Source organism: Pleurodeles waltl, chromosome 10 (genome assembly GCF_031143425.1).
Source record: "Pleurodeles waltl isolate 20211129_DDA chromosome 10, aPleWal1.hap1.20221129, whole genome shotgun sequence".
NCBI lineage: Eukaryota > Metazoa > Chordata > Amphibia > Caudata > Salamandridae > Pleurodeles > Pleurodeles waltl.
In genome coordinates this window covers 504,314,508-504,337,901 of record NC_090449.1, presented here as the reverse complement: position 1 = coordinate 504,337,901, position 23,394 = coordinate 504,314,508, and the positions used below count along the sequence as shown (strand labels likewise).

Sequence of the window (23,394 nt, the reverse complement as noted above, 5' to 3'; positions counted from 1 at the left end):
ATAGGTGTGTCCTTGGCTGACTCGTGGGTGCTCTTCTACTGCCCATTTTAGTGGTGAATGTTCCCCCCCTTTCTTTCTTGTACTCTCACACTCCTTTTTTTTTTTTTTTAATATATTTTTATTAACATTTTGTTTTTACACAGTTACATATTTGTTCATTTTACATGCATTTTTTGCTTATACTGTTGTATTCCTCTTTTTTCTCAATGTTTGCACTCTTTATTATCGTTGGTCTTAACATTTTTTATTCAATAAATTATGCACATTTACTTGTTAAAGTATATTTCCTTTCTGCAATTCATTACTCTGTGTAATAAACAATCAAACAACAAACTTGGACCCCTTCTTCCTTGTAACTTGGGAGGGTGGTGCTCGGGGTTGGATACAGGAAGGTAAGGGTGGTGGGAGGGGAAGAGGAAGGTGAGGGGGAGGGAGAACCCGAGGTATGCAATGTACAATTTCTATTGGCAATCGTGTTGAGTTAGTTGGAGGTAGGGAAAGGAGGAAGGGGAGAAAAAAGAAATTCAAATTACCCCAAACGGTCAACTTTACGGCTTCGGGCAAATGGCTTTTGTGATTGCTAGCTTGAAGATACTATTATGTGCCCATTTTTGAGTGAGGGAAGATGGTAATCCAGGGCGCACCGGCGCACCGTGGAGGTGGCGTGACACTCACGTTGCTTACTATTATTGTCAGTGGATCAGGAGTCAGAGGTCCAACTGTCCTCCCACCTTTACTCTTGGTGCGATCTGTGTGTGGCTAGGGTCTGTTCTTGGGTGCCTGTCTATGTGCTTCCACCATTTGGTTCCATCCTCGGTGTGGATTGAGTTGCACTGGTTTCTCCTACTGGGCTTGCCAGCCTCTTATTTATACTCTCCCAGCTCGTCATTAAATTCTCCCACCCCGGGGCTATAGGAACCTGGCGAATATTTCTGGCTTCCTCTGCTTTTAGGACCTGTAGTTCAGCTCTAGTCCATGTCGATATATCCCCTTTCCAGTCACACAGTAGGGGGTGATCTGTGGCCTTCCAGCCCCTTGAGATTAGTCTCTTATAAAGAGCAAGGGAAAGGTCCAGAAAGCGCCCCTCCACTTTTCAGCAGAGCGCAGCTGGTCTGAGGCCCAGCAGGCACAGCTCAGGGGTGGGTCTTAACTCAGACTCAATCAACTCAGACAGGGTGGGCAATATTTCCCTTCAGCCCGCCTGGATCGCCGAGCAAGTCCAAACCATGTGGTCAAAATCTACCCCTCCTCCTCCACATCTCGGGCAATTCCCCAAGGCCCCTCCATATATACGGAACAGTCTGTGAGGCGTGAGGTAGGTTCTGTGCAAGTAATTATACTGAATGTATCTTAGCCGTGTATTACGTGATATTTTTCGGGGGTAGGTCAGTGTTCTCCTCCATTCTGATTCAGTTAGTTCCCGCCCAATTGTGCCCTCCCACCGTCCTCTCAGCGACCGTAGTAGATCCAAGGCTGCCTCAACTTGGGCCCGATATATTTTAGTGATCAGATGTGATTCTTCCCCTAATGTCAACAGCGAGTTCAGGACCTCGTGTGTGGTAGGCTCTGCGTTCACCGTGCCCCAGTGGGTCTTAAGAGTATGTACTAGCTTCCTATAAAGCAGGAACTGCCCCCCGGGAACCCCTTCTTCAGTTAATTCAGTAAATTCCCTCAACACTCCCTCCCTGAAGAGTCCTCCTACTACTTCTATTCCAGATGACAACCAGGGGCCAAGTCCGGTGTTTCCCGGCCCTTTCCCCCTGGGTTCTATGGCAAGCACCGCCAGTGGCAAAGCTGGGGAATATGGAGGGCCCACTCCCACCCTCTTCATGCATCTTTTCCAGCATGCCAGCGCCACTTTTATCATTATATTGTTCCCGGGGGGGGTTATCTTTCTGTTTGTCATGCATGTCACAATCCACGCCGTGTCTATTGCTCCTTGGGCTGTATATAAATCCAGTTGGCCCTGGCCCGCAAGCCAGCCAGGAATCCACTGTAATTGGGATGCCAAATAGTATGCCTCAAAGTCGGGGGCTCCCAGGCCACCCGCGTTGGGTGGTCTGCAGATAGTTGCAAGTGTAGTTCGCCTGCGCCCATTGTCCCATATTAGTTCTCTGAGTAATGCGTTCAGATCGCGGAACCAGGTTCGGGGTATTAGCAGTGGCAAGTTGGCAAAGTAGTAGAGAAGTCGGGGGAGCATGATCATCTTGGAGAGCGACACCCTGGCCATCACCGACAGCCTCAGAGAGCGCCAAAATTCTACAGAGGATCTCAAGGATCGGAGCGCGTTACCAAGGTTGCCCTCTCTTAAGTCTCCCACGTCATGATAGATCTGGATCCCCAGGTATCTAAATGTCCGTGGGGCCCATTTCAGGTCTGCTGGGCAAGTTGCAGGACAACTATATCCAGGCACCAGGGGGAACACATATGTTTTATTGCGGTTTAGTCGTAATCCTGACACTTCTCCAAATTCCTCCAGGGCGTTCAGGGCCCAGGGGAGACCACTCGCCCCATCTCTAAGATAGATCAAGATGTCATCTGCATATAGCGATATAATGTGATCAGTTGGTCCCCACTGAATCCCTCTGGCCGCTCCCTCCCCTCGCACCGAGGCCGCCAGGGGCTCCATCGCCAGTGCGAACAACAATGGGGATAGGGGGCATCCCTGTCTGGTTCCTCGGTGTACTGGGTAGGCACCAGAGACTGTCCTACCTGTCTTGACCCTTGCCAGTGGGGATGAATATAACAGGTCCACCCAGTCGGCCCAGCCCTCACCCAGGCCCATCTTTAGCATTGTCGCCCTCAGGTAGTCCCACCTAATTGAATCGAAGGCCTTTTCAAAGTCCACTGCTAGCAGCGCCCCAGTTGGTGGCTTCGATTCACTGGGCATGTGTATGATAGAGAAAATACTCCTAAGGTTTAGGGAGGTGCTGCGACCAGGTATGAAGCCGTTCTGGTCAGGATGTATCAAGGTGGGCATAAGAGGCAACAGCCGGTTGGCCAGGATCTTACTGAGGATCTTAAAGTCACTATTTAGCATTGATAGTGGGCGATGGTCTGTCACTGATGCCTCTTTGCTGTTTGTTTTAGGAAGTGGCACTACCAGTGCCTCACGCAATGTACGTGGGAGTTCTCCGTTCTTTGCCGATTCCGTATACATTTCTATCAGCCTGGGGACTAGTAAGGTTTTATACTTTTTATAAAAGTCCATAGGAAGACCATCTGTTCCGGGGGTCTTCCCAGGGGCCAACTGTGCTATTGCCTCGACCGTCTCATCCGCAGTCACTGGGCCCCCCAAGCCGACCCTGTCCTCTGGGCTCATTACCGGTAAAGGTATCCAAGTTAGGAAATTGTCAAGGGTTCCCCTCTCCATGTCTGCGGGCCTCCTATATAGGTGTGTGTAGTAATCTCTAAATGCGTCATTAATGGAGTCTGGGCTAAGTCTGCGTGTTCCCCCCCTGTCTAGTACACTTGCAATAGGGTCACTATCTCTTTTCGGTCGCACCAACCATGCCAATAGTCTACCAGATCATCCCTCCTCTGACTGTATGGATGCCAGGTATCTTTGCATACTATGGCATCTTAGTCACTCTTCAGCCTGGGAGTGCTCTCTACGTGCACGATCGTACTCTACATCCACTTGCCCTGCAGGGCCCTGTCTCAGCTCCCCCTCATGTATGACCCTCTCCAGCGCGTTTAATTCTCTCTCAAGCGTACGTTTTATCCCCACTGACTGTCCAAGGCAGTGACCCCGCACCCCCACCTTGAGAGTTTCCCACTCTATGCCTCTGGCGGAAGTGGATCCCTGGTTAGTTTCTATATGTTCTGTTAGGAAGCATCTTAATTCCTCCCTGTATGCCTGATCTTCAAGCGCTGTCGGGAGCATTCTCCATGACGGTATGGGGGGTCTTTCCTGTGATACTCTCAGTGTCAGTAATAGAGGGTTGTGATCTGATATTGTGCGGGCAAGGTATTCAGCATGGGTCACTCTACGAGCCAGTCCCGCAGTGCAAACTATCCTATCGATTCTGGTGTGTACCTGGTGAAGACTCGAATAAAATGAATAATTCCTGGTCGCTGGGTGTTGTAACCGCCAAGCATCTACCAGCCCCCAGGCGTCTAGCCACCCAACTAATTTTTTTGCTGTTTTGGTTGATGTTGCTCCCTGTAGTGGGGGGGTAAATCTATCTAGGTCAGTGTCGAGCACTGCGTTGAAGTCTCCACCTACTAGTAATTCCCCTGTGCGATGATGTGTAAGGTGCCTAGACAGGGTCGTCATAAATGTTGTTTGGTCCTGGTTGGGGGCGTATATACAACTCAGGGTCAACTGGAGCCCCTGTAATTTCCCTTCCAATATGACAAACCTTCCCTCATTGTCTATGTTGGAGGAATCGATCGTGAAGGGGACCCCCGCCCTAATCCAAATCAGGACTCCCCTTGCGTAAGCTGAATATTCTGTGGCAAACACCTGTCCCCTCCATCTCCGCCTTAGTTTCTCTCCCTCTCCGGGTGCGAGATGGGTTTCCTGTAGCATAGCTATCTGCGCCCCTCTCCTTTTTAGAAAGGAAAGGATTCTATGTCTCTTAGCAGGAGTACCCATCCCCCTGACATTCCAAGTTATGATATTGTAGTCTGCCATCCTATTCTCAAGGCCTGTTGTATGAAGGGTCGGCACGCCCAAGGCCCCGATCGATTCCCCCACAAGTTTGTACCTTCCTCATGCTCGTACCATTTCGCACGTGTAGCCGATATAACTAGTAACTGCAAACCCCAACTCCCCATCCCCAGGGCACCTCCGGAACTGTAGGCTGCCCAATAAGTTCTGCAACACTGCAAATTATTCAAACACATCACCGCAATACTCGCCAGTCAGGACTGACAGGCAAGAGTCAGGTCCGGGGGTGTGGCCAGGTCCGGAGGGGCCATTTTGCTTCCTATCTTGTCTCGCCTTTCAGCGCTGGCGCGGGTACGATCTATGTAAGTTCGTCAGCGGTCTGCGGGGTCACTCTTGGTGCGTAAGTCGAGTCCCCAGAGCCATCGGGCGAGGACACCACCGTACCATCTGATTCTTCTTTGGAGATCCCCCGGGGCGACGACTCTCCACCCACCTTGGCCGCTGCATCCGGGGCCTCTCTCTTGCCAGTTTCCCTCTGTGTCCGCGTTGGTGCTAGTCTCTGGCGGTCTCTGAGTCTTTTCCCCTTCGAGGCCCGCCGGGTCCCGCCCGCCCCGCGGTTTTCCGATACTGGTCGTGTCGGCTGTGTCCCCGATCTTTCAAGCCACTCCCATGCCTCCTCTGGGGTTTGGAAGAACGTGGTTTTCCCCTCCGCAATCACTCGTAGTCTTGCTGGGTAGAGTAGCGAGTACTGTATCCCCTCTTCTCGCAAGGTTCTTTTAACGGCTAGGAAGGAGGCGCGCTTGTTTTGGACCTCTAAGGTGAAGTCAGGGAACAATGTTGCTTCACCATTGGCTACTTTAAATGGGCCCATTTCCCTGGCTTTCTGCAAGAGGATGTCTCTGTCCCTGTAGTGCAGGAGTCTAGCTATTACTGCCCGTGGAGGCCTGCCAGGAGCTAGTGGTCTAGCTGGTACACGGTGAGCTCGCTCCAGTGAGTAGAAGGGGGTCAGACATCCTGGTGCGACAACTGTGCTTAGCCATTCCTCCAGAAACTCCACCATATTCGGCCCCTCGGCCCCTTCAGGGAGGCCCACCACGCGAATGTTATTCCTCCTATTTCTGCCTTCTGCGTCTTCAGCTCGCTGTTCAAGCTTCGCCACTCTGCCAGCCAAGGAGGTCATCGCCGCTGATACATCATCTTGTTTTGGGACTACTTCCGCTAGCGTTGCCTCCGCTTCTTTTACTCTGTCAGCCAATTTGTGATGATCAGCTCTCAGGAGGCCCACCTCTATCGCCACCTGATTGATGTCGCGCTGTAATGTGGATTTGGTGTCCTCAATGGCACCCATTATTTTGTCTAGAGTATCTTGCATTTTGCTTTGCGGCTGGCTTTGCGTGGTCGGTTCCTTCTCCCCCAGTATTGTATGTGCCAGAGGGTCCATGGTTTTGCTCTTATGTTTGCCCTTGGGGGGCATTGGACAGGCAGGTCGGGGCGACTCAATGAGGCTAGCGCCCAGTGCGCTCAGTCCCAGGTCCACCAGTGGCCCCCCGCGGACCGAGCGATCGTGAATACGCCGCGCTCAGTCCCCCGGTCGCGTCATATCTATTCCATAGGCAAGAAGCCAGTTTTTGGCTAAGCCGGGGCTAGTATGCTTTCGTAGCTTTGCGTTGTTGTGCGTATAAGCGATTGGTGTAGCAAGGCCTTCCGGTCTGGGTTGGTCCGGTCAACCAAAGGGGGCTCCGCACCCGGGAACAAGGGCATCCGGCCCCCAACACTGGTAGATGACGGCAGATGGCACAAGGTGATTCCACGCTGTCCCGCCCCACAAAGGACAGTCAGTACTCATCTTGGACGGCTCTGGGTGTAGTAAGTCCCGTCGTCGGCATTCGGGGGCTCCCGGGCAGCAAACACCAAAGATCCGGTCGTGCGTTCACCAGGGGGGCGCACCCAAAGCGGGGCCCTCACCGGGCAGCCCTGGGAGGCCCCCCACCTCCGCGTCTCTCCGCTGTGCGTAGTCCCTCAGCCAGGGAGCATCAGGCTCCGCCTCCCGAGCTGGAGGCCGACTCGCCACCGGTAGGTGCCCCCACCAGGCGCTCCGGTCTGCACCCCTCCTTCAGGGCGGGCCCGCATTCAAGGCCAGCGCCGGGCGCAGCGTACCGCTCGGTCCGGGGCCGCGGCCGCAATCCAGCAGCGACCCACGCGGTCCCAGGCCTGCACCGGGGCGCACGAGCCCGCCGGAGGCCGCCCCCGGGGCCGCGGCCGCACTCAAGCCGCCCCGGCAGCGTCGGCCGCTCACCTGCTATCCTCCAACACGGGAAGCCCCCCGGCACAGCGCGTCTCGGCCCCGCCCACCGGCTGGGCCGCGACCTCCCCGTAGCTCCGATCAGCCCCAGTCACTCGGGGCCCGCTCCAGGGGGGCGAGACCGCACCTCCTCGGTCCCCCCGTCCGCAGCAGTCGACCCACTCCACTTTGGGCACCGGACCGCCCGCTTCAGCGCGTCCAGGCACCGATTTAAAGTCGGCCCCTCCGGAGCCGATCAGCTAAGCGTGCGCCATCTACTCTTGCACTCCTTCTGCCACCCATCTGGCATGGCTACAGGCCTCCTGGGCTGTGGCAGGGACTGTTATGCATCACCGATGGGACAGAGGCTTCCACATGTACTCTGTTCAGTCCTTGTCCACTCTCTCCTGCTTTCTCGCCTTAGTTCTCTTGCCATTGTCAACTCCATCTCTCCTCATCTGGGCCCTAAGATGGCTGGTCAGCTCCTCCAGGTCGCGGCTGGCGAATCCTGATGTCTTCAGACCTCTCTTCCTCTCAAAGTCTTCCTCTGCTTTTTGCAGGTGAAGAGTTAGGCCTTCCTCTGTTGTTGTGTATCCCAAGTCTTTATCTCCTGTCTTCTGTCTGTCTTCTCTGTTTCTTCTGTTGTGTTTGTCTTCCTCTTCCTATTTCATCTAAACATGTCATCATTTGGCTATTTCCAGGAGTCCCTTTGTCTTGAGAGGTATACAGGTTCCATGTCTTGGGATCTAGTTACCAGGAGTGGTCACCCCTTCACGCTGTTCCAGTACAAGTATGCCTAAACTGGGAACCAAAAGGGCCCTGGTACATTTTGTCAGACCAGCCCCCATTTATCTGTATCGAGAAAGCCTGGCAATAGCATAGCAGTTTGTGGGAGGAGATCTCCCTCCAAGACACTTCTGGAAAAAATGCAAATATAGTGTGTTTTACAAAACATTTTTCATTATAGAGTCTTGTACAATCAGTGAATTGAAGGCAAGAGACTGGAGACATGGCTGCATGGCTAAATTAATTAATGAATAGTTGAAAGTGTAAGGAGTGGGTGAGTGAATTAATTTAAGAATCGATAACAACGAATAAAGACATTTAACCATGTGGCACAGATGTTCTCAAAGTTCTGACCAAAGGTGGTTGCTCTAGTTTTCATATTTGCGTCTGCACTAAAACAATAGTAGGTTCAAACTTTACCACCACCAATCCTTGTGAAACATGTATAGCTCTGATTATTTATTGAAAAACCTCTGAGGCTGCATGTGTACTTCCTCCCTGCACTCCAGACAGCACTGAAGTTAGTACAAATGTACCCAGTCAGCTCACAAGCCTCCTGTGTTAGGATGCCCACTCAAAGGATTAGCCTGGAGATGTGCTTCAAAGGAGAAACCGCCTTTGATGGGCTGCCTGGGCAATCACACCCTGAGCAGCATGCCTTTTGTCCTTCCGTCCTGGCAACAGTGGCAGATACTGGAAACGTACCCAATAACCAGTTCTACCGTGGGTGTGTTGTCCCCAGGTAGCCACACCTCTAGGGTGGCCTACCTTGCTCCTCACGATCAAGGAATGGTTGTGCCATCTTGGAAGGGGCAAAATATGGCATTCTGGGATAGCCAGATGTCACACATCACAGGAACTTCATCACTAGGTAGGAGGGGACCCAGTAGCCCAATGGCTAGTGCCCACCGTGGTCCCCTCAGGGCATATACCTGGGACAAATATAGCACTCCTGGCACATTGACTTTAAGTCCTCGCTGGATCTGGAAAGAGGACAAGAAGAAGACCACTCTACACCTGTTGGAAGTGCACAAAGGGAAGCTGCAACGCCAGAGCGTCTTCACCAGCTGCACTTTGGGCTAGTGGAGTTTGGACCTTGTTCTGCCTGCCTAGTTTGTGGAAATGCTGATCCTTGGCCCCATACCAACGCAGAGACTCCAAGGGTCAGTTGTCTGCCCCCCCCCCCCAAAACAACATTGGGGACATTAAAGCTGCAGGAGCCCAAGGCACCTCGTTGGTAGCCACAGAAGGTATATTGCCACTACCGGACTTCGGTCACCGCCAAGGATAATTTGGAGATAGCCAAAAGGTGCCCATGTATCTGCTGGACTCATGAGTGTTCGTTGTGACATTTTCATCACCCAAGAAGGACACCAGCCTCCATAACAATTTGCACTGTGTTCTCTGTGTTGCAAAAGTGCAAGGGCTGCATCACCAGCCCTTGGAACTGTGCAAAGAGGACTTTGTGCTACCCCGAACTCCATGGCCAGAGCCTCCCGACTCACTTGTGGACCGAGAACTTGACCGGACTTCATCCCTCTGGACCGCACGGTATGCGGAGCATCCCTGAGCATCTTTGAGTCTGCATCCCTCTGCATCAGGACCAGTCCATTATCGTCAATGGCAGTAATGCTGTAAAGTTTGGATCTTCCTCCAGAAACGCTCTGCTGGTCAGGTAACTGCCCAAAGTATCCTCTCTGGTCCCCAGGGCTCTATTCTGCCAGACTTAGTCACCCAACTCGGGCCACAGTTGCCGAACTAACTTTTCCAAACTTTTAAAAAGTTTCCAACATTTATATTGACCAATGCTTGTTTGCGGTTGATACTAAAGTTATTTATTCTTTATAAATCAGTATCTCTGGAACCCTCCGGTGGATTTTGATAATCATGGTCTCCAAAGATACCTAAAAATCGAATCTATTTTTCAAAACCTGGGCATCTTGTTTTGTTCGTGTCGTGTGAATGTATTATTCTTATGTTTGATGTTGTTTAATGTTTTACATGTTGTTTTTTTGCTAAACCTTACTGATCTCAGCCACAGCTACCCAGGATTGAGCTTAAGGTTGAGTACACGTACATGACTGGACCCAAGATGGTATTTGCATGTACTGCACAGTAGGACTACCCAGCCATACCATATAGTACACCCAAAATTTTTGCACACAGTATGAGTGTTTTGCCAGGTGGGAAACATTGCCTGAATTTGAGCTTTCTGCAGGCAATGTTCATTTTAATTTCAGGGAAATCAACACTAAAAACCCACGCAGCAGACCTTATAATAGGCCCACAAACACCCAAACAATGGCCCACACACTGACCTGTCAGACCAGTCCATCAAGTACTGCCTGATTGTCCAATAGGCCAGTCTGACCCAGGCAGGAGTGTGTGTGATTTGTTGCTCTCTACTAAGTAAGTCTCTCGCAAGCCCAGCCAGTAGAGGTAGTTAAGCCAAGGAAGGCTCAAGTCTGACTCATTCCAGAGGCCTCACTCTGGCACAGCTGAAAGTAATCTTGGAACCTTGAGCCAAAAACAAGATGAGCTTTCATGAAGCCTTGTTGACCAAGGGTGCGAACACCGCTCCCCCCACCTACCCCCAGCAGAAGCACTGCTCAGTGCTACAGTGTGATATTTTTTATAGATAGGCATATTCTGGAGACCAGTGGAGAGCTGTGGAAGTGTTCATTGTGCTAATAATGGTTTCTGTTTGTTGTGAATTCGCACTTTTACAGCACTATAGAGGACCATCTCAGTTTTGGTACATGGACCTAGTCGGACGGATCAGACATCTGCCTATCCCACTGAAACCTCATCTGAAACATTTCACCAAGAACAACGCACACGTCCTACATCACAGCTTGAAATCAGTCAACATGACCACCTAAAATTTAGCCTTTTGGACATCTCAGCAGACAGCATGGCAATACTGGTACAAGCGCACACATGCTATAACTAAAACCTAAATAGCCAAGTGAAAGTGTTTCTGACTATGGTGTAAGAATAAAAAACACTACATCTGTACAGCAACAGAAAATGCTGACTTACTTTTTCCACTTAGCGAAGGAGGACCTGAAGTACTTTTCTGTTAGAGGTGAAATAGCTATATCAAGTTTCAGAATATCTAATAAAGCTGCAACCTGGTTTGCTCAAATGATCATCAGTTTATGAAAACTGCAGTCTGTAGAGTGAAGGCATATTGCATGAGAAACCTGTCTACAAGAGCTGCACTCTTTGTGTGAGTGCCACTAACAGACAGGTCCAAGCGGATATATGGGAACTAAAAACGCACTCGCCAACCACTACAGCCTGGACTTGAACGCAGCAGCTAACTCTTCAGTGAGAGAGGCATTCCTATGCACCATGCTTTATTAAAAGTGAGTCTGCTCCCAGCTTATTTTGAAATTATTTTCTGGTTCAAGCATCAGAGGTGCTGAAAGTAGGGTTGCCGGGGTGCTACAGCACCCCCAAAATAAACATGCTAGTGCACAGAAGTGATTGAGCAATAAAGGTGTCTTTTAATTTTGTTTTTATCTTGTCACATTTGCTGTGCTTTAAAGACGATTGTCAAAAGTTTGTCTGTCTTGTGACATATTGCTTCTTATGCTTTTAACATGGAGATTCGTGTTTACTTTTTGTGACTGCAAAGTGAGAGGATTTTAGACTGAACTGAGTGACAATCTTGCTTAGGCACAGGAAGTGGCAAAAAAGGCTGTAGGGTGCTATTTTTTTGAATACCCAACAAAATTGAAATACCTGTGAATGGACTGTACAAATATTTCATACTATACCAACAGGGAAGAAAGCACAAATAAAGCACATTTTTTATAATTGTGAAGTGTGATGGAAACAGATTTTAATAGGACCAAAGCAAACCAAGATACTTTACTTGCTGATGTATAAATGATAAACATTTGCTGAAACTCGATTCCCACACTTTATCGTTTGTGTGCTATATAGTTGCATGAGTAAAACTGTAGCTTTTGCAAAGTTAGTTGCTCTTTTAATGGAAAGTGTGCAGTAAATGTCAGTGCACTACCTAATGATGGTTCAGTAATATTTTTGAGAAAAGGTGCTCCAAAATGCCTCACTGGCTACGTATTACACCCTTACCGCTCTCCTGGGTGGGCTTGGCTCGTGTGCCACACTTGCTCCCCAGTTAGATGCTATCTAAATACTCTTACTATGTTTCTCTCTTGTGCAGTGAAATATGAGCTAAGGTGTTGTGTCCTGTACGAGGAGTAGAGCGCTCAGCACTTCTACCTCATGGGCTAAAGACTGGGTCGTTTTAAATGGTGTGGACGTGCTACTAAACAAATACTATTGCTGGACAATTTTGACACTGTTCATGGCTATTTTAAAAGTGTGGGGAAGTCCAAGAATAGGAACCGAAAATTATTTAAGCATGTGAATCTAAGAAACATCCTAATGGTGAAGAACTGGAGTAACAAAGTAAGTAACTCATTTCTTGCTTGCTATGAATCTATTTTTTTGTACAGGGCATTGAGTTTTCTTACCACACCTGATTTGCAGCTACAGGGGTATATTGCTCCTTGATTTTGTGACAGAATCAGACCTTGTAGCAATTAAATATTTAATTAGTTCCATATCAGAGCTCCCTGTAAAACATATGTCTTTTCATCCAGTTTGCATGAAATGTGCCCATTAACACGACCTACTAGGTGCAATTTTTCTGCACATTAATTCGTCTTTGTGAGAGAACTACTTCTCCAGGAAAACTTGGAAACAAGGCTTGCTTTCATGTTACAATACGGGAATGTTATGGAACTTTTTGATAGGGCTGTATTTAGTTCATTGTTCATCCCTGTTTGTGATACTATTGTGGCTGCACTAAAGTCAAGATTTGCCCTTAAAACTGAAAGAGATGAGGATTTGAAGAAATATCTGGATACAAAATGTACATCGCCCTTCAAAAGGTATATTGACTTCATCTCTCTTCTAACCTCTGTCACGACTTTTGGTCTGCACTCCTGTTCCAGGCCTTTGTGCGATGAAAGGTAAGTAGCATTTAGGCTTCTTTGTTATCTTAATCGGCTTTAGTAGGTTGTTATTGTGTCTTCCTCACTTTCCTCAAACTGGTCGACAGCTAGGCTTTTTCCTCTTAGCTCAACAGACTTCTCGTTCTGAAAAATCACAGGATATGATGATGCTAGACAACCGCATGACGCAAGAGAAACTCAAGGAGTGACACTGACACAGGAAATGAGGCCTGCCACCCACAGCACCCTCTCGCCTGCACTGCCTGTTTCATGTGAAAGCCTACGAGGCAGAGGTGCACATTTGATTGTCCAACACACAGAACTCAACACTTGTACAGTTGTGACAGGATTGTTCCCTGCATAGTAATTAGGTGTATTCTTCTGCCCTAGTGGCTGGCTTTGTGGAAAACTGATATGGTGACTTTTTGTTTGGCCTTGGCATCACTCTAACCTAGTGTGTGCTTAGAGGTCTAGACTTGCCCCTGGAAATGTGAGGTCAAGAACCTATTTTGCCACCTAAAGAGGCACATCAAATATGTGTCATGATGGGCGTAAGGCTTCTGTCCATTCTCTGGGTGAAAGCCATAAAACAGTGGTGGCTGCTTATTGTCTTTTGTGAATCTTTAGTGTGAGCAGACCTCTTGGCCATGAATGGTAGGGTCTAATGAGCCCTCTCATGTGAAGTTCAGCTGATATGTGAACCCCTGAACATTTTACCATATTCCGTGTGTGTCGAATTCACATATGTGCAGAAAATATGTATTGCATGTCTGGTAGAAGGACTCTGTATGTGGCATGAATCTGAGTATCGGGACAAGAGGGTCTGTTTTGGGTGCCCCCGGTTTCTCATGGCACAAGATGGAGGATGAGGACAACTTCCTCAGTGGAAGTATATTGTTTGCATTTCTGTTGCCTGAGAGTGGAGATCCAGTTACTAAAAAGGATGGAGTCAGGGCTTCCCTTACAAATTCAGTGAGGACCTTGTTAGCAAAGAGATTCAGAATCATTCTTCCAGAGCACTGCCATTTGATAGAAATTAGGAATTTCTAGGTAGGGCCTGCCTTTTTGTCTGTCCCTGTTTCTTACTTCAGAATGGCAGATGATCACCAGGCGCAGAGGTCTTACACTCCATTGTGCCCTTGTTTTGGATACTTCGGCTTGGAGCTAGCCCCTTTTCTACTTGTTGTAAGAACCATCATCTTGCACAAAGATTGTGTCTGAGGAGCAGCCTGAAAACAGCATTTGAAACCAAATCAAACCAAACCACATTTGAATCCTCGGACAGTGAATTCACATTCCCTTTCCTGAAAATGTATAAAAAAGTGGAATGCAAACCATCCCATTTTGTCCCAGTTCCAAACTCTTCTCAACTAATGAGTGGAGTGTTCTGCAGAGAACTCAAAGAGGTGCTGTGTGACCAGGGCTTGTGTCAGTCTGACAGCCAGTCTCTACTGGAGTACCTGAGGCTCTTTCTGGTGCCTGTGTTTAGGGTGAGATATTGGCTTTGCAGGAGGAATACCTGTCCAGGAGGAGGAGTTCACCGTGTTTCCTGCATGGTAAGCAGCCAAGGAGACTACATTAAGAATTTGCCAGAACTAAACCAACATTGCTGTGTCATCCGGAAATCTACTGTGAGCCCGAAAGACTGGAGCTACCAACTTTGGGAAAAAGTGCTATGTCACTGCCATAACAGGAACCCCGATGAGAACTGTCTGCATTTGCGGAAAACACTACGACGGATGACTTGGATCTTACCTGAGCACCTGTCTGCATCCAGCCAGGGAGGCTGCCACTACTAAAGACTAGTGCTGCTGCACAGTCTTGCAAAGGTCAATGCATGTAGCTGTCCCTTTTCCAACCAAAAGTTGCTGCCATCACCCTAAACAAGAGTGAAGCTGCTAATGCGAGGATGAGTATGCAAACCACCCCAGTTGCACTGCCAGAACTGCAATACCATCAAGCAGGTAAAAGTGGTGCTTAGTTTGTGACTGTAATGAGAGACTAGAATGCTTAGAAGAGTTTTCTGCATTAGCATAAGAATATTTGGGCCATGTGAATGCAAAGTGTAAAAAGACATTGAACTGACTTGTGCATCTGATCAATGTGATACCTTCGTGTAATCTGTGTTTTTGCCTAATCAATACCTATACCCACAGTGTACCGAGGACTGTAGTCCTTAGAAATCTCCTAAACATGGAAGAGGGGTACAGGAAGGGGAGGTGTAGCGCCTTACTAATAATCAAAGCCAGGATTTCTACCCTGTAATTTAAATTCCTAATCAGCTGTGGAGTATTGAGTTTTGCTTCGAGATTAAAATATTCCCTTTCAACTAATAGATAATTTCTGGCCTGGCAATGTGTTATTATGTATAATGGATGATTGTTGAGTTCTGAGCTCTTGTACACCACACTAACTCAGTGAGAATCCTTGGATGGCTCATCCTCAGTACCTTGAGAATCAGGTATGTAAGGGGTCTGCGTGGCCTAGCTTGCATAGCCATATTATGATGAACCCCAGGACACCAGTGGCAAACTAACTCATACCCATGGTTGGGGTCTAGTAGACCTATGTCTGTCCTGTGACCTCCCCAACAGAATATGACCTGTACCCTGTTTAACACCTGTATAGATACCTTTCGTTTTCTCCAACTACTATGGACCCCTGTTCTGAAGGGGTAATGAGAGCAGCAGCAGGAACAGAATGTCAGTAAGTCCCTAAGAGCCTTGTTTACTTTATGTGCTGCAGAATAACCCATATGTGATACTGGATACCACGTTCCGGTCCTTGCAGTCCTCCATTTTATCCTTTCTATGGTGGGGGTGGGGGCAAACCTGACCACATTGCCTTTTATAAATGTGTCTTGTCACCTTGCGCTGGTGGGCTGGGCCTAGCTGATGTTAAATTATAGTATTTGGTTAGCAAAATAATACTTATCAATGATTGGCTGTTCACAGACCGGGATGATCTGATGGCGGTCTTTCATTTGGACTGTAATGTACCATACGGGCTCCATGTTTTACTGTATAGTCCATACAGACTTAGAAATCTTCTGCATGTGCCACACACTTCCCTGGCATGTTGGCATCAATCACTTAGCTGATGGCCAAGACTCTGAGGTGGCGGAGAATATGGCTGCAACATGCAGCAGCCCTTGGCGGCTTTTATCGTAAGAATCTTCAAACTGGGGGATGTATGGGAGGGCAATCACATGAAATTGTGTCATATTTATAGAGCGCAACTACTCACTGGTAAGGGTTTCAAGGCGCTGAAGGGGTCGTTACTCGGTGCTTCAGTCAAACAGCCAGGTCTTAAGGTTCTTCCTGAATTGAGGCAACGATGGCGACTGCCTGAGGTGAAGAGGCAAGGTGTTCCAGCTCTTTGCCGTGAGGTAGGTGAAGGATCTTCCTTTGGCCGAGGTCTTCCATATGCGGGGTACGGTGGCTAGTGCTTGTTGTGCGAAACTGAGAGGTCTGGTTGGGGAGTAGAAGGTGATGTGGGGGTTGAGGTAGGTGGGTTCTAGGTCGTGGAGCGCCTTGTATGTGTGAACGAGGAGTTTGAAGTTGATCCTTCTCGACGGGGAGCCTGTGGAGGTCCCTTAGGTGTCTGGGGATGTGTTTGTGGTGGGGGACGTCCAGGGTGAGTCTGGCAGAGGCGTTTTGGATGTGTTGTAATTTCTTCAGGTTCATCTGGGAGGTGCCGGCATAGAGGGCGTTGCCATAGTCGAGGCTGCAGGTGACCAAAGCGTGGGTTATGGATTTGTTGCAGTCGTTTGGGATCCATTTGAAGTTCTTCAGGAGAAGTCTGAGTGTGTGAAAGCAGGAAGATGTGACTGAGTTGACTTGACAGGCCTTGATGAGCAATTAATCCAGAATGAAGCTGAGGTTGCCTGGGTGGGGTGGGGTGGGGGCAAGGGCGGTAGGCCACCAGGAGTGGCCCCAGGCTGATGTGTAGGGTCTCAGGATGAGGATCTCGGTCTTGTCTGAGTTGAGCTTGAGGAAGCTGTCCTTCATCCAGGGGGCGACGGCTTCCTTTCTGTAAGGCTGCTTGGTGAACATGAATACCCCCTTTTTATTAAACCAATTATGCCTAGCAATGTTTCACATAACAATTCCTTGTAAACTTATATGGCTTTATTTCTGCTTATATATCAGTCATGAGTGGATAGAATTACGCAGTAGTACACCCCATGCTAGGGGTGGGAAATGGGTAAATCAAGGTGTGGTTCGCCTTGTAAGTTTGTCACTGCCCACAGACTTGTGAGTTTGTTGCTATTTTCAAGCTCTGATCTGTCCCTTTTCTACCTTGGTAATGATCTGAGTTTTAGTCCAGCTAAGAGCTGAAGTAACCCCCCTTGCAAGGTGGTCCAGGGAATGGTTAACCGCAAACTTGATGGGGGTGCAGGGGAAGTGGTTTTTCGATGGGGTACAATGCACCTGACCTAGCGCTCTAGTGGTGATAGAAACAGCCAAATTATTTTATATTTTGTATTATAAAACAGGACTCAAGGCACATTGAAGCTGATTCCGATATACTGGAGTAGAAAAATCGTGGTGCTGTCTAACTGGCCATCAACTTATTTTTAGGCTCAGCATAAAAACATATCAGCTCTCTGATGGCAAAGATCGTTTGTAAATTTAAATCCTTTTATGACCAGGTGAATGTAATTATGCCGGAGGGGAGAACCAAATTATACGGCAGGCTTGACTAAGATAAGTTGCAAGAAAAAAATCAAATTATTCGGCGTAATGTGGCACATTTTGTGGCATTACTACTTCGCCTTTTTGTCGTTTTTCCACGTTAACCCTGCCCGATAAAGATTCCCACGCACTAGCATTAGTTTAAAACCTAAGTACGATAATCAGCAACTGATAAGCGACCAGTTAACCTCTGCAATGGGCCTGTCTCTGCACGGCAGCGTGACAGCACTGCTAACAAGTTTTCACCCTTTTGCCTTAAAAGCTGCAAATTATAAAGCAGATGATCGATTATGTGCGGCAGATGTATAATTATGCGAACAGTGCCGCAACCACAGATATGCATAATTCCAGTGGACCAAGTATATCCAAAATAAATAATGACACCATAGGAGGAGAGTGAGTACCCAGCTGCATCGTAAGCGCATTTTCCTGCCCCTTGCATACGCCGCTCCTTGGTGTGTAGCACGGTGTGATCCTCGACCAGGAAGCGGGCCAGCGCGCGGCAGGTGGGCTTCGAAACACACGCTAAGAAAAGTCCTGAGCAGAGATGAAGCAAGGTGTTGAGCGTGTGTGTGCTGCAAAAGTTCTTTTATATAGTTCTTAACATTAGAATGTCTAAATGTTTTCTGGCTGGTCCCGTGACTGTTAAATAGCTACGCACTGTATTCCGTCTTTGTTCCCCACACAGCCTCTTAAACTACACCGTTCTCCCAGATCACCTCTTTACACAGCGTTAGTCTCACGGCTGAAAGCAGGCGGCGGCACTCCACTCACAGAATGTGCATCAGAAACACGAAGCCACACCATCGACCTTGTCAGATGCGGAGGCTGCAAGCTGCTGAAGGGGCTCTGGTGTTAGCCAAACTGTCTTTCAAGATATATTTTATCAATTCGCAGCAGAGCTGAGCGACTGTCGTGTCTGTGGCGCGATAAAATGGTGGCAGAGGGTTGAAGGAGGCGGATAAATAACCGCGGAAACTGATTTCAAAGAACAGGGAAGTGAAGGGAGCATAACGTGCCTTATTAAAATCCAAATGTTCATTTGTTATACACCAGAACATAATGTGTCTCAGGCCCGCCAGACTCACCATGTCGACCTATTTTCACTGTCTGCTTTCCATTTCTCCCTGTTTGATCCAGTTTTGTGCTTACTTGCACAGGTGTGTGTGTTCGCTGGTTTACTCTCCATAGTGCTTTAGTACATCCGAGGCGAGGTGCGCGGGAAGACTGGACTCAGGTTTACGATTTACTGTGTTACGGGATTGTAAAGGGCTTTTCTACCGTTCGGGTGGACTCCTGGTGTCAGTTCTACGATTCTCGATCACCCACCTCAAGGTGGGCTGTGGGCATTGTGTCTGGTGTGAATAACTTTGTGCAGCAACGACCGCATCCTGTGGTGGGTCTGTGTGGTGCAGTAATCAGTGCTTGAAATGGAAAAATTAAAGTGCCGGTACTCTGTGCCAGAGTACCTGCTTGTTTCTAAGAAGTGCCGGTACTCTCCAATTGAAAGTATTACATTTTTCTTGAGATAAGCCGGTACTCTCCCTCTTAAAATAAAAAAGTGCCGGTACTCAGTACCGGACAGTACCGGCCCATTTAAAGCACTGGCAGTAATTGTGTGCGGAAGTGAGAGCCGGGGGCCCGTGCTCGGCAGCTGGCCTGCCTGTTATGTGACTGACTCTGCCCCGTGCTACTAGCCTTTCAGAGGTCCTGGGGTCCCCATCTGTCAGGTAACTTCGAACGTAGATATAGGTAGACTTGTACATTGTGGTGGGTACACAGAAATTGGTGACAGCTCATTATCCCCAAACCCAATTCGTGTCTTCTGACATTGGAGTGAGCCTACCACAGCTCCTGGGGGTTTCCAGAGGCGCAACGCGTTTGCGAAGGCCCAAGAGCATGTCCAGTTCTGCGCCCTTGCCGTGCGTCTGGTCACCACGGGCCTCTGCAGCCGTTGCCTGTCTTAATGACAGCTCATCAGCAAAACCGCAGGAGCTAGCACACTTCTGCTTCCTCGCAGTGACAGCGCCGAAGATGACACACACCCTATGGTTACACGGGCCTTACCCACCCTCGCTCCGGAAGCCGACCTCCGGCTCACGGCTGCCTCTGAAAGGCTGCTTCCGCGCCGGCTCCACAAACTCAAACTGAGCTGCTCTCGCCTCCTCAGCCACCGGCTCCCTCGGCTCTCATAGCTTTATCTTCATCTGTTTAATCATTGGTCACCAACTTTTAGACGTGGTCGCGGGGATGGCCGAGCAGGAGAGCCTGGAGTTTGGGAAGGCAGATTTCGTCCTGCTCGACCGAGTGACGATGGAGGATTTCATGAATAACCTGAGACTCAGGTAAGTGCCCGGGAGAGGTATGTTATAGGCAGGACCACTGGAAATATGTAGCTCTGTGGCCATGGTGTTTTCCCCGTAAGTATGGATTTGTTGCCCTTGCTACATAATCCATCATCTGTATATTTTGCTGCTGTGAACACAAAAAATTCTTTCTAGCTAAAACGGATCGAAAGTTACTAAACCCGCTACCACACGTGCTGTCGCGAAGTGACAGGCCTTTTGTGGGCAGAGGCCGGCACCTTCAGTGGGTTACTGCTGAATCTAGATGCTAAACGAAGGATCCTGTCGCATAACACCCCCCCCCCCCCCCCCACACTCACACACACATGCCGCTCAATCAATTCCTGTGTCCATAGTAACGGGGTTTCTTAACAGATTACCTACAATCCCGTTTCACTAAACAAAGCGATGTGGTACTGGGCTTTCAATCCACTACTCATTTTAGGGACATCAATAGGTTGAAAGGCCAAGGTCTGAACCAGTAACTTGTATGTTACCCACTGAGCTGAGCAGCAGGTGTACAAAGATCTAAGTGTCCTTGCTGCTTCCTTCCCATCACAACAGAAGGTACACTTTGAGAAGCCCTCGGTTAAAAACAGAACCCCCAAAATGTTCGCCAAGGAGCTTTTATGAAATAGTGCAGCAATACCACTATGGAACCAGCATGTAGAGATTTCACACCCAGTTGAGCTTCACTTTTAAGGAACCTTTATGTGGACATCAAATGATCGATCGTTTACTACTTTTATAATTGGCACCATAAGGCATACACCTACATTAGTGTAGTGTTCTAATTACGTCTGCTTTTCTAATTGGCCCCTTAACTGTAAGCACAATTGCATTTGCTTTGAGATAGATTTTTTACAAATGTATGAAATGGCAACACCAGCGTTGAAACACCATGAAGGCCTATTTTTAGACAGGGGGACTTCATTACATCCCCACTCAACAACGAATGCGGGTTACCCTAGTTTCAACCAGGTTCCCGAGAATCTGATCCAGCGTTTTCAAAATAATTTAGTGAATGTCATTTCACATGATATGTCTGCCCATTTTGTAGGTTAGGGTCAAAGATGGGAAACATCGAATTGCTAGGCCCAACTCATGAGCCACCAGGGTACCCATGATTCGGGGAAGTAGGTCAAGGTAGTATAGATCACAGAGTTCTCCCGCAAACTCATGTTGGTAAGTTAGAACTTATATGGCATTACACACATAAAAAAAGTGAACATTTGGATGAAATCCTTCAGGATTATCAAATTGTGCTCATGCAAGAAACATGGTTAGAGGAGAACACCAGCATTGATGGGTTTGTAGCCATTTCTAGACCAATGTCTGGGCATGGCAAAGGCAGATTATCATGTGAACTCATGCCCCTCATCTCTGCTGAAGTATTAAGCGCAGTTGTAGAATTGTTAGTCACTAGGGATACACAGGTCGTAATAGTGGAAGTTCATCTGAAGAACAAAGAAAGGGAAACTTCTCTGCTAGTCAACGTGTTCATTCATAAAGAGGTGTTTAATGTCTAAGGTACATGGATTGGTGAATTGAAAACTGTCATAAAGAATGCTTTGTTGAAATATCTATATGCAGTTCAGTTAGCGACTGGAGACTTTGACTCAAGGCTCTTCCCACTCGTGCTGATATTGTTCTTCAAGATTTGCTTGATCAATACAATCTGCCTGTAGCTATATTCACAGCAAGGCCTTCCTTAAAGAGGGATATCGTGGAAAACTGCTTGGCCACAATGGGCCTGATTTATCAAGATTGACGCCTGGTAAACGACACCCTTGCGATCAGGGTTGTCCGATTAATTACATTTTTGTATTTGCCTGGCAAATTGGAGTGACTGATTCCTTTACTGAGTTACGTTATGAGGGGGAATGACCATTGGGCACTCGCTGCTATTGTTAATTATGGGAAAGCACCGGGTTCTGAAAAGGTTTCCCCATAGCCATCAGCTTTCCCTGTCGTTTAACTGCTCGACTAGATTCAAAACACCTGGGGTATTTATCTAATCTGCAGGCATCAGGAACTATAAATTGTGTCCCGGGAAGGGAAGAAGATTTATTAAGCTGGGATAAGTAATTTATGAACAATGTTCTTTCTTGTTTAAGTTTTAACATAATTTTCAAATTGGAAAAGGTAAAAGCTTACTCGAAATGAGCAAACAATGCATGGTTTGATCCCTCTTGCCAGAGACGTAAAAGTCAGCTGAGAAATGCTGTTGAGAACCACCGTCTTGTACGATTAGATGTTACCAAACAAGCATAAGACTTCCCTACAGATCTGGGCAGGCAGTTCATTTGGGAAAAGAAAATACAATTTTACTGTAATCTTTAAGAGGAAAAAAGAGAGAGGTCATTAGGTCTGGGAACCGAAAACAATTTTGGAAATTGGTGAAAAATTGCTACCCTCGAGCTAGCCACTGCTCAATTGAGGAAGACAACTGGATAACATATCTAGAGGATCTATATGGCCAACCAGATGAGCCGGCGGGCGCGTAGCCTGTGTCTCCCCCAATCACCAGTCGCCCCTGCCGGACCTTTGGGAGCATAAATCAAATCTGGTAGGTAGACAGATGGCCAGTTGGTTTTTAGTAAAGGATGTTAGGTCAGTTATTGCATCCCTGAAGTTAGGTTGGGCAGCAAGGCCGGATAACATTCCAGCAGTAGGAATAAAAACCACTAGCAACTGGTGGGCCTGCTTTTTGGTGAGTGTGTTTAAGGGGATATTCTTGACTAGGAAGTATCCAAAATCCTGAAACGGGTATACAGTAAAACTGCTTCACACTATGGGCGGGCTAGTAATCAAAGGCTGTGCTGTAGTTTTTTTTATTTCCGCACAGCCTTTGATATGGTGGATAGAGGGGGTTTCTGGTCAAAGTTAGGTGTCTGGAGAAGTCCCCTGGCCCTGCGTTCTGTACTTCAGGAACTCCACACATGCAATTGGGCTCGGGTTGAACTGGATAAATTAGGGAGACCATCAGAAAAAATAGATATTAGAAGGTGGTTGAGGAAAGGCTGTCATTGCGCCCACCCTTCTAAGTATTTATTCAGCAGATTTACCTGCTGCATTTAGAGGAACTAAATCGTTGTCCCCTAAAATAGATTCCACCTACATCCCTTGTTTATTATATGCAGACGTCTTGATTGTTCTTGACTACACAGCCATGGGTCTTGAGAGGAAATTAGACACCTTAATTCTTTATCGTATGGAGAATCGGTAACAATAAATTTGGATAAAATAAAGATTCTAGTCTTTTGGAAAATTTAAAGAGTTTTAAATGGCACTTGGATACCAATCTGATTGAGACTGTGAACTATTATAAATGTTTGGATGTCACGTTCTCAAGTAATCTGAGATGAGAGACCAATATTGACCTCACAAAGACCAGAATCTTGCTCCAGGTGGGCCTGCTTATAAAATGTAATCAAATTATGGTGGATTTTTTTTTGGGCCCCTCTAATGAAAGCTTTTAGTAGCAAAATGTATCTGTTAGCCCTCTATGGGCCAGATGTCTTCTACTTGGACCGAAGGTATCCTTGGCATGTCCTCAAAGGTGCTGCCCTAAAAAGATTATTGTGTTTACCAAAACAGGGCTGTGGAACTCCTATAGGGGTCAAGGATAACAGGTTGTCATGTTTTTCTGTCCTAGAGACAGGTAGGACCAACA

At 47.7% G+C, this 23,394-nt stretch overlaps 1 protein-coding gene across 2 annotated transcripts in view; it reads left to right on the top strand.

Annotated features, from left to right (window-relative positions):
- The first annotated feature begins 19,495 nt into the window (after window positions 1-19,495).
- The window catches only part of LOC138261666 (unconventional myosin-Ig-like), a 912,364-nt gene continuing 908,465 nt past the window's right edge, over window positions 19,496-23,394 (top strand). Inside the window, exon 1 of one of the 2 annotated variants that reach the window (XM_069210894.1) lies at window positions 19,496-19,718. In XM_069210894.1, coding sequence (XP_069066995.1) covers window positions 19,624-19,718 — 95 coding nt within the window. In that variant the 5' untranslated portion in view covers window positions 19,496-19,623. The remainder of the gene's footprint in view (window positions 19,719-23,394) is intronic. The other variant, XM_069210895.1, reaches the window with a different exon arrangement.